The sequence below is a fragment of the Siphateles boraxobius genome, unplaced genomic scaffold (genome assembly GCF_051911475.1).
Source record: "Siphateles boraxobius isolate OS27281-9 unplaced genomic scaffold, OSU_SipBor_1 65, whole genome shotgun sequence".
Classification (NCBI taxonomy): Eukaryota; Metazoa; Chordata; class Actinopteri; order Cypriniformes; family Leuciscidae; genus Siphateles; species Siphateles boraxobius.
The window spans coordinates 8282292-8294746 of NW_027509192.1; the positions used below are offsets into that span (position 1 = coordinate 8282292).

A 12455-nucleotide genomic window follows, 5' to 3' on the forward strand; every position below is an offset into this window, starting at 1 on the left:
AATAACACTAGGCCAGGCTGAAGAGAAAAAAAAGGATGCCCACAGCAGCAATTCACTGACAATTTATGAATAAATTCATTTTTATCTCTGGCCTGAGCTACTAAAACACTGCCCATTTCCACCAGAAATACAATGCTGAATCAGTAAGAGCTGAGGAAAAACTCACAAAGTGCAGGTGTAAAATAGTCAAATGTTTTTTATGCCACACTGTAGCCAACTGTTTTTTCCCCCCTTGAGACTCAGTAATGAGTGATTTAACAGCATATTCATGGTAATAATAACAGCATATTTCTCCAAATCAATAATTCACTCATGTAGTTAACCTATGCAAATAGAAATGAGAAGAAGCTGAACGACGATATTCCAAAGATGAAAAATTAGTCAATAGACTGTATCTCTCATTTGACACTTAAGGTGATGATACATGGGGCAACCTTTTGAGCAATGTTGCTAGGCAATGTTGCGTCAACTGGCAACCAGGTGAGACACAGGGCCCATGACTGATCTAAAGTATTCAGATCTAAATTTGTTGCCCATTCTCAAGGGGAAATTCAAACTCAATGGGAAAAATCCCAAGCAAAATCGCCCCATGTATCGTCACCTTAAGACTGTATTCAAACATATACCTAGCGCAGGGGTCGATAACACAAAATGTTGAAAGAGCCATATTGGCCCCCCCCCCCAAAAAAAAAAAAATCTGTATGGAGCCGCAAAAAATTAAAAGCCTTATATAAGCCTTATAATGAAGGCAACACATGTTGTAAGTGTTATATTAGCCCCCTAGTGTCAACATGATAACTAGGCTACTAGCTAGCGGAACAAGACCTCAGCCCTGATGTTGCTGTGGGTTGCATAGTTGCCACTAGATGGCGTAATAGCCCTGTAATGCACGAAACGCACTCAAATACCCTTTAGTTGATATTTGAATGTGGAGAACATCCATCAGACGGCAGAATATTCTGTCAAACAGAACCTAGTCTTTGCTTTTAGACTACTTTTAATTCTTATGTGGCTGATTTTTAAACATACACAATATGAAAAATTATTCCATCAAATATTGCAGTGGGCTACATTCATTTTTAAATGAAAATTAAATAAGTGGGATGCATTAAAAAAAATGCTGTGTACAACAGCAGTATGCAATTCATATTTGGGGAAAATTGTGGAGAAAGTATGTAAACAATTATCTAGTAGTTCCTACTGATAAGTTAGTAGGTTTTAGTATGCAAAGAGTTTATTTGGTGCTTACCAGCAGTTCCTGCGGTCTGATTGAGTTATCAGTATAGATGCACAGCTTCTCTGCAGTTAATGGACGCGTCTCTTTCAATTTAGACGCAAGAAACATGCACACTGCTCCGAGCAACTGCAAGTTACATTTTCTTGTTGGTACCACCGCTAAAAAGCGGTCCAAGTAGTTCATAGCCAGTGGAAAAACTTCTTCCTCGCATTTCTGTTCCTCGCAGACCTGGAAAGGGCAGGGCATAACTTAATCAGTTCAGAGGAAAATATGCACGTGGCGCAACAAAATTAGTCTAATTTATGACTCACAATGTCTATATATATATGTAAAATAATTATCAAGAAAAAAAGAAATATGTCGTACTATCCATCAGTGGTATATATATGAGGTTGTAAATCGTTACGATAACATTAGAGATTGATTCCAAAAAACGTGCAATTCCTGTCTTGTCGTAGTTATAAATGTAGGCTATAGGATGAAAAGGGGACTCAAACATCTTTGTCAATAGGCAAACATTCCTTTGGTTCATTCAGTAAGAAATGAATTCAAAACACAATCACCCGAGCCAAAAAACACCCATGCTACACAGTACGGGATCTGTTTTTTTAATTCGTCATATTTTCATAAAATATTTAAAAATATAAATAAATTGTCTACGTCCACTATTCATACCTCTAAATATTCACCAATCCCTTTTACATCATTCCCGACAATTGACAAGTTATTAAATCGATATTTTATATGATAAAAACGAGATTTTTTAAACGAAGTAGCATGCGGTCTTAGATGAGTGCGTCACCATCGGAGCGAAATATGTTTTTCAAAAATTTTTATAAATTCTCCTGCTCGATTCACCTGAAATTTTAAGACATGAAAATAAAGCTAAGGTCCTCATCTAACGTTTCCAACACTCAAAGATAAGAAATATGAAAGATTCCGACAAAAAACGAACTTAATTCCAAGGCTATAGACTTCGATCAGCATGGGTTAAGCAGCAGCACGGCCCTCGCCCCTTCCGCAACCATATATTTCAAAAAATTCTACAAAATTATAGAAATGTAATTCCCGATATATTCAACCATAATTATAAACCTTAAACGCTCATTTATCAAGTCATGCACATGTAAAGAGTTGTTATGATCATTTTGTTGCGATAAAGTTGTTGTGAAAGAAAAACCAACATGGCGATGGTTAGATGTAGCACAGCGGCAAGCATTGAAGTGCATACGTGTGCATGGAAATATTTATCCTAAAAATAAATAAATAACATTAAGCACGATTCTGTCCACTGTGTTGACAGAACCAAAAACTTTACGAAATATGCGCTTATGATCACTGACATAAGTCGATAACCTCCATCCTCCTGCAAATCTGATCGTGAACTTGGTCCAAAATCAGCGCTTATGACTGCTATAAAATAAATAACCCAACAATCCGGATCTGGCCCTTTCGGAAATATTAAAGTAGCTACTTTAGTTGCATTCCACAAAGCTTAGGCTACATGACAGAATGAAGGAGAAAACACTTTGCAAGACGTTTTGAAGATACGGCGTAAGCACGGAAATGATCGGATATGTACAAACCTCCAACATCCAAGTTGCCACCATCCTCCGCATATAGGGCTGAATGTCTTTCTGAATGCATTTAAAATATGAACACTGGGGAAGAAACCTCTCTTCGATGGTCAACAAGCTCTGTAGTACCCTGTCATCATATAGAAGATTCGGGTCAGGACGGGCTCTTACAATGGTGTCCATTTCGAGACAAAGCAGTTCCATGATTGTTAAAGTCCTTTTCGATCTCGAATATGCCTACCAACAGTAAAATATAATGGTTGCGAAAGATCAAAAAGTGCATAAAGGACTTTTCGGACACATAAAATCAGTCTACAAGACTGTCCAGGTTAGTCCTGATCCCTTTGCAAACTTTTCCCCACTAGTCTCTTTCTCTGCTCTGCTACTCTCGCTGCAACATTTGAGGTCTGCAGATGTAAGACTGCATGTGTGACGCAAGCTTCACAAGCAGATCTTATTATTGGCCAGAGAAACATAGGTCTTCCTCTTCTTTTCCTCCCCTCTTGCTCTTGTTATCATATAATCAATATACTCCACAAGATGGACAGAAAGACAATATTGGCTGGTATTTTGGTTCATACAAGACGATCATCCTTAATTAACTCACCCATTCATACGCGACTATTTTAACGACGTTTGGGTAAACATTAACAAACACACTGCACCCAAGGAAACTCAACTTTTATATGGTAGGCCTATCTCGAAGTGTTCTAAACGTCATTTATTTTTTTATTTTTTGTATGCTATCAAATTATATGCATATCCTTGATCAATAGTGATGTCAGGCAGACATTTGCGCAAATTAAACCAATAAATGGTCAAAACCCTTTCTTTTTGACTTTAAGGACACCAAAACGTCACCTCGTCATCACAAAGTAGAAATAGAACTATCTTACATGAAGCAGCAACGCCTGTGGTCAACGAGATAGCTTTCTAGGAAATGCAGCGAAAGCATGAAGCAACGCTGGTTAGAGATAGATAGCAGCTGCAATTATAGTTATTCTCTTGAGCTGCCTCCAGTGTATTATATAAAGCATTAGCCATAGTCTCTATTTAGGACCAAAAAAGCCAAGCCTCAAAAGGAGATGTGACCGTTTCCAAAATTGTGTTCTGCTATAACCTACCAAACAAGCTGGTGACGGATTTCAACAGCACACAACGAACTCATTTATAAAGTAATTTAAGTTGCAAATGAGACATGGCAGTTTAACATTTCGTATAATAGGGGAATTACAATTAAATGGCGCTAATGTGTTTTCAAATAGCTTAAAGAGAACATCTATAGCGAGTGAGTTATTGATCGAGGTGCATCTCTAGGTTCTCAAGCATGTAAGTGATTCCGAAGAACTCAACAGAGCGCAGCTATGTAGGCTACTTTTGCAACAGTTGCTTGTTTCAACACTTTTTAAATGTGATAGGAAATGTCTCTTTAAAAAAAAAAAAATTCACGCAGTAGATTGTTTCCCTCCCCTTTGTTAATTTGCATAGCCAATAGTTCTTCTGCGCGCTTTCGGATTGTTACTGGGCAGACTTTGTCTGTGGAAGTTCACCTAAAGCGCCAGAAAGAACCTAATCTATTTTACCGATCACCTGATGAATGTTGCAGCTTCACAGAGTCTGCCGCACGCAGAAGCAATGAAGAAATGTATACAAATCTACAGCATTTACAGCAATACAATCCGACTGATGCCTTTGGGAAACTCATAGATCTATCAGATCTATATTCTATCATATAAACTGATTCTGTAAAAAATTCATGCTGGGCAAATAAAACAATAGGCTACAATTTAAATAATATATAGGTCATAATTTTCAAAGGTTAGTCAGCCCATAAGTTTCTATTTTCTTTTATAATAGTAGCCTATACTTTACCCTGACCAAACGCAATTGACTATTATACATCAAATGAACAGAGCAAGCAAAAATGATGCATATCAGCTACAACATCAAATTTAAGCAATTCCAATGACTTAAATGCTGAAACATGTAGTCATTTCATTTCCTTCTTAAAACATCCACGTTCCCTATGTAAACTGCAGGGTTGCCCACACGCACCCGACACGTGAAATTTCAGTAATGCAGGGTATCATGAGTGGGTCTCATCGTTCCAAATGCCATATTAATTGATTCAAACAATGAGGGCTACGAGTCATTTTAACATCAAAGATGCATAATTTTTTATTGAAACAATATAAAGCTTTCTTTTTCTATCGCACTGAGTGGCAATCATTCAAATGCTCTTTAATAAAACAATAAGACGTTACTCAAATGATCCGCATTAGAAAGCTTTATATAAAAAACGTTTTGTTTCATTTTTTTTCATATTATATGAAATATACATTTAGATATTGTAAGTGTGCAAAGTTTTGAGTCATTAAGTGGTGTCTAATTCAAACCTTCATCTATAAATCAAAGCTTATAGTTTGCTTTGAACTCATTTAAGACATTAAAACAGGCATTTATATAACGTCAAAAAGAGTTAACTATATTTGATTCAAAAATGCCTGTGTCTGTGGTTCACGCCATATTCTAACCTGACCATGCTGTTTTTTCGCGGAATAATGACGTCACTCAAACGCTTCTCTACTGGGCTAAGCAGTTCATGCTATTTCCCGGATGCCTGCAATTAACGCGATATCCGTGAAGACACACCCAAACAAAGTTTGCTAAACCATCCAAATATCATAGCCGATTATACATTTAAGTTTTTCACACATTAACTTCGGTATTTTCTTCCATGGAAACTCAAAGAGCTTAAGGTTTGAGTCTCCATAAATAAAGGAAGCATATGTGTGGATAATAAGAAATTAATTTTAGGACAGAAATATTTGCTTATTTACAGTGGTATTTTCATTTAAACTTACAAGATATAACTCATGCATTACAGCAACAATCTACTGCACTGCACAAACAGATCCTTGATGAGAAACTATTGTTGGAGAAAAAGCCACAAATACTAAGAAATTATTCTAGTTTAGTAAACATATTTTTCTAGAAGAATATGTTAGTAAAACTGAATAATTACAAAAAGCTATTTAAATTTATATTTCCGAAGGGAGATCTTCCTGTAAACAAATTTAAAATATGTTTGTTTTTTATTATCAGACACAAAATATTAAAACATAATCATGCTTACTAATGTTACAATATAATTTTGGACTTTTGTATTGCACTAAATTATTTACAAAATCATCCACAATCAGTTTTATTTCATTGCATTTTAAATTACAAACATTTCTTTGTTTAGAATATTGTTTAATTCACAATTAATTCTATTTAATTGAACAATTAAACTAGAAGGAGAAAAATAATCAATAATCACAATTTTTAAGACTACAGATATTATCAAATTCCTGTAGCATTCTCTTAACAAAATACATTTATTTTCAGGAGAATCAAGTTTTTGAATAAACAAGTGGCCGCACCCAACAGGCTTCTAACTGTTTATGAAGCACATGCATTAAAAAAAATTACTAAGCAGAAAATGTCTTTACAATGATAGCAAATTACAATTGAATTCTTAGTCAAAAGGCAAGAGAAGAGAAAAACAAAATAACAGATTTCTCACAGTTATAATGTCATGCTTGAGCAACAGCAGATGTCCTTACTGAATAAAAACAAAAGCACTTAGCCATCCATCACAAATTTTTTTTTGATATGCTTCATTAATTGACGGTTTACAATTATTGTAAATGACAACTACTGGTTGAAACTGCCATTGACAAAAAAACTAACAAAAACAAAAGGAGTGAATGTCTTCATCTTTGAAGACAAAAAAGTAGGCTACACAATTTACACAGAACTGAATTAAATTATCTTTTTTTTTAAAACAAAACAATATGGAGACAAATATCTCCATTTAAATGTCTACACTAGTCATTAATTTATCTTAATTCAAAATGCACAAGCAACTTGCATTCAGATACATTCAAATATTAATTAGTTTTTAAAAAAGTATTACTTTTAGGTAATTTTACTATTACGGTTTTAAATGTTCTGAGGGTTCAAATATTCAAATATATTTTTTAAATGTTCTGAGGGGAAAAATTAAAAATAATATATATATATATATATATATATATATATATAATTATTCTAGATTAGTTCAATCTATATTACTTTTTATCACCTATTAATGTATATATGTTTTAGACTCAAATGACCTGTATTAACCTGTAAAACATTGAATGTTTTATATTACACATTTATTGGGATGAGACAAATTCTTTAAAACTCACTTTAATATCATTAAAAAGACAGGTCAGACAAACAAAGTCTTATTGTTGTCTGGAAGTGTCAATGTTTAGCCAAATAAAAGTAAAAAGTGTCCAATGGTGAAAGAGATGCAGAGGAATTAAGCATTGTTGACATGCTGGTGGGGACGTTGTAACACTGCTTCTCAATTTTATCTTATTCACTAGCACAAACCCACAACAGGTGCATCAGACCTGAGGAAATAACTGTATGGAGTATAATCAAGGATAGCAGCAGTCACAAAATAGCATCAGGCTTATCTCCTAATTGGAAAAAACGAGACTTTCTTTGCTTTACTTAAAAAATTACTGGAGGAATCTATGTTATTTTTACCCCATCATCATTACAGACATCAAACGCCAACCTGGACAATGTGTTGACAGACATTTTCTTCAGACATAGTCTGTCTAGTCCAAAATGACAATGCAGATCCCTGCCAGCAGCACATGACCAACATTTCAGCATTCATACACACCAACCCCAGAATCCTCATATAAACACGATAGACATCTGTCAAAATGGGGGCTCAGCGTGCACTAACAAGTAAAATTGACTGTGCCCAATATACCTCTAACAGGTAATGTCTTTTCTTTGTAACACACCAGCACATTTTATGTTGGACAGCAGAACCACTGCTGTCTTCCTCTCCTCTATGCCTCTCATATCACAAGCCCTTGAGTTTGTCACTCACGCAACAGCTGCTGGCTGATACTTTACCATTCCAGTGCCCATTTTTTCTTTCTCCCTTCAAGCAAAGAACCCACAAAGAGAAACAAAAGCCTTGTTGGAGAATGCAAGGACATTTCGGGGGCAGGTTATGTCCCTCAAGTATTTGTCAGCACAAAAAAGGCCATTCCGACTTTGCATGGCTGAATCTTCCATTACTGGGAAAACATCCTGAGAAGTTCCACCTGGGAGCAAAGCATACTTCAGCTTTGTCAACAATGTAGCAGTCGAGATCAAACACCCTTTGTGCAGAAACACTCCATCTTGAAACCAACTTGAAACTAAATGATCTTTTGTGTTGTGCACAGACCTTTACTATCAGGTAAAAACCACCTGCAAGAAAACTAGTGCTTGAGACTTCTGATCCAAATGCAAGCTAAACGCTTTCACTTTGCAGTTCTGTTAAGGTTCCTGTCATGTTCTCCTGTGATCCCACACTCACACCTGCACTGTACGCACAAGGTATGGCACCTTGAGGTGGGTTTACACCTCGGTTGCTCTAGTCACCTATTTGTGTTCTTGGATAAGGACCTGTGGGTCCCCAACAAAATCAGGTGGGGTTAAAGCATAGATGTGAGAGATCGTCTGCAAATTCTCACGTTCAACATGCTTCAGGTGTCACCTCATTTAGGGTGTTCTCGTCTATAGTACTAACCATAAATAACTTAAAAAACACTTCAGAACAATAAATTAATACTTTAAATTCAAAACAAGTTAGCGTACCTACAAAAAAATAGAATATACTTGACTGTGAAACTTTCACTTTAAAGGATAGTGCACCTAAAAATTACGGTTCTGTCATTATTTACTCACTCTCATATCATTCCAAACCTGTTTGAAGGAAATTCTTCTGTGTAACACAAAAGAAGATATTCCGAAGACTGTGCTTATCGCTCTTTTCCATGTAATTACAATGAATGGGGGACTGAACATTTTAAGCTTCAAAAAGGACACAAAAGCTAAGCAACATATAAAAGTGGTCTTAAGTTTTATGATAACTCTGTGTGAGAAACAGACAAAAATACATGATATTATACATTTGTCATTTGAATGGTGTTAATGAGAGAGGTAGCGATGTTCGATTGATGAATAAATGATTCTTTTAAATGCAGTCTTTGCAATGAAACATTTGATTTGTTTCATAAAACTAGTTCAACTCACTGACCCACTGATTCGGTTGCAACAGTTAACAGCTTACTTGAGGGGAAGAGTATCAGTGAATAATGGCTTACATTTTTATCTGTTGATCACACAAATGATCTATTGTACAAGATCAAAAGATTGCACAAATCATATGGACCGCTTTTTGGAGCCTTCAAGTGACTGTTTTAGTTCAACGGAGGAAAAAGGATAAAGGTACGAAACGACATGAGGGTGAATAAATGATGGCATCATTTTCATTTTTGCGTGAACTACTCCTTTATTACCACTGAAGGATCTTAAAGGTTTAATGATAGGCCCACATTCATGGCCTCCCCATCAGCAAGGGGCATTACAAATCAAATAGCCCTCCATCACGATTATCCTACCACACATGAATTCAGAGCATCACACTTCAGTCAGGCTGCAATAATCTGATCCTTTTGGGAAATTCTAGTGTCAGGTGTAATTTACGATCCGTATCTTTCAAGTTCCCCCTGCCCTGCTGCTGGCGTCAAACCCCAGGAGCCACCGTGTATGCGTATGAAACATTTGTCGCCTGCTATCTCGCTCGCGGAAGCACAGAAAGGTAAAGAGAAGCTTAACATCCTGGGAAAATCTCAAACTGAGTGAAATTACCTTGATCCAAAGATTCCTGCCGCATACCAGCTCGATGAACCCATAACACCACCACAGTAAAACAGCTGAGAGAGATAAAGGGCAGTACAGGGAACGCTAGAGTAAAGTAAAAGAGAAAAGAAAAGAATGAAATACTGAAATAAAAATGCAAAGCTGACTACAAACTTTTCAAGCTTTACAAAGCTTTTCAGGTATTGTGAACCACATTCTAGACCGGGTCCCCCAAAACAGGAGCCATGAAGTGAAATGGTGATCCAGCAGCACCTCCCCACAGGACAGGCCCATGATTCTGTTTGGGTTTATTTAAGAAGGGTGGAGGTTGTTTTGGCTGGGGAGCTATTGTGTGAACAACACTAGAGGGAAAAATTCAGGGATTTGTGGAATTGCAGATTTAAATATCAGACACAACAGACACAGTACTGTCCGGACGTTGCATTCTTTTAAGTCGGGGGAGTCTGAATATTCTGCGTTTCAATAATGCATTCTGGGCTTTATGATACTGGTCGTTCAAACCTTGTTAACCTACAATGAACCAGAGTTCTCGACACACTTCTGAGGTGAACAGAAGACTTTATGAGAGGTTCTATGCATCCATTTCCTAAAACTAAAGATAAATCTGGACTGCTGAAGGTGTAATCAGTCCTACAAATGATCTGCATGTAAAAGAGAGGAGAAAATAGAAATAATTAGAGAACATGTTTAGAGTAACATAAACTTATGAAAAGAAAGAGTACAAGCATATGCGGAGAGTGAACCAACTCCAGGAGATGGACTCCCTCTTTAAAAACACATTTAAATAGAATGTAATGAAACAGTTTCAAGCAAAGCCGGCTCTGGTTTCAAGTTGCGTGTCGCATAGCAACAACCTACACATCCTAGGATACACGTTCCTTCTAAATTATGTTATTAAAGTGGCTATGTTCACAAACCACTATAATTTGAACATAAAAGCAAGCATATTGTATACATGGTTTAGCATGGCAGGCAATTTGACTAATAAATGAACATTGCCTTACCTAATGCAGCAAAAAAAAAGTTTTATTCAAATTCTGAACTGACTATATATCACCAAACTCTCAGCCGAAATTCAACCAGATTCGGGCCAAAACCAATTTGCTATCTGGGTAGAAAGCGCACAAAGAGTGCTCCCTTTATAATCACTAAAAAGCTGTCATTCACCTCTATTCATCGCGATCACACAAAGTTCCGCTATAATCAATGAATCTGACTGCACATTGAATCTCTTATTTAACACAAGGTCTACACAAAATAAAGTGTTGGCAGATATTAAGCAGACAGTCTACTAATCCTCTAATGACAGTTAGGTGACATGTAGCTGCAAAGTTACTTAGTAGATCTAAAGTGGACTATCGAAATAAAATGTTAACAGTCAACTTATAACAAGAGGATATGCTAGAATCTGGCCATGTGGATTCTGACTTAGATACGTCTGATCGGCCATTACATTCAAGAAATCAACAGATATGTTTGTGATTGGCTACATTGCTCAATGCTTCAAAACATAGGCCCCAAATCTGTTTCACCAAATTATGCTAAAATTACAAAGAAAACTGATCCTAGACCAACAGTTATACCAGCTTTTCCTTTTAAATGCAGTCAGAAGCAGGAGCAGCCAGTGGTTTGCCCAGGCTAACAAACACTGTGTAATCAGAACCTCATGGAGGGTTAAAAAATTTAAACCTGCACTGTCCTGCACATGTACCGATGAACACGTTTTTCTAAAAATGTATCCATAGTGATAAGTCTTATGATATTGGTACAGATTGTATTATATGGCAAGCACTGAGGCTTCCAAGATTTATTTTTATTTAAAATGCACACTAATAAAAGATGATGATCATGCATTGAAATCTATTTAGTCCGACTATGGTATAGACATTCATTAGGCAACCTCCTGCATATTATTTAAAATTGACGGCATGCATGTGCCCATCAGCTTCGATTTAAAAAATGTGTCATGGATCATTTTCCACTGAACAGAATGAAAATGAAGAAAAACAAAAATAATTATGAGAGCGAGTCAAACTGGGTTTTCAAGTCATTTAGAGAAATGCAAGTTTCTCTAGCTGATTGCACCTGTTTGCGAGTGCCACTTTGTGAAAAATTATCTGCTCTATCATGACCTCAACATATGCAAGACAAAAAGTGTGACTCCATTTGTAAGCAAGAAATATATTCTTACATATTCTCCAATTGTGGCGACCGGTGAGAATCTTGTGCTTAAAATAAGCACAACACACACAGACATAAACACACGATGTCTGAAAGCTGGACCGCAGGGCATAACTTTATCAGATCTGAGTGGTTCTATTCTGGCCTTAAACTGTTTGTTGTGTTTGGAGTGATTCCAAGTCATTTTAGATATTTATCAAATGATACCTCTATTCAAAGGGATTCGGTTCTTAATTTCCCCTTTCCGTTTCCTGAAAACATTCCCTACGTGTTGCTGAAAGCAGACGCCGATGTAGAGTGTGCTCACACCTGCTTACATTTCATGAAACTGACTCTTCATAACTGAAATAGTTATCAAATACAACATTCATCTCAACCACCAGGCTCCACAATAGAAATAAATAAAATGTACAGAAAAAAATACAATTAAAGAGAATGTTAAAAAATACATATATTTACTGTTTATTATATTATTATATTCCATAAAGAAGAACATTCACAGTTTCAGAATTTATTTTAGGAAATCCTAAGGGTTTCATGGGAAACTCAGTAAAACCCTGATTTGTTACAAAAACATATGTGTATTTTTCCATTCAGAGCTACCTGCATGGTGGCATTATTATACACATAATGAACTTTTAATTTAATTTACTAGAGTAAATATAGGGATATACAGAGCGTATACAATC

General features: G+C 36.2%; 1 protein-coding gene across 3 annotated transcripts in view; it reads right to left on the bottom strand.

The window, feature by feature from the left end:
- ccnd2a (cyclin D2, a) overlaps positions 1-12455 on the bottom strand; it is a 171874-nt gene that overhangs the window by 16102 nt on the left and 143317 nt on the right. The window contains exons 1-2 of one of the 3 annotated variants that reach the window (XR_013196641.1): positions 2824-3526; positions 1250-1465 (exon numbers count right to left, since the gene is read on the bottom strand). Coding sequence is in view for 2 of the 3 variants with exons in the window: in XM_077210664.1 (XP_077066779.1) it covers positions 1250-1465; positions 2824-3018 (411 nt within the window). In the remaining variant the exon portion in view is untranslated. Of the gene's footprint in view, positions 1-1249; positions 1466-2823; positions 3527-12455 lie in introns of those variants that run through there. The other 2 variants (XM_077210664.1, XM_077210666.1) reach the window with 2 other exon arrangements.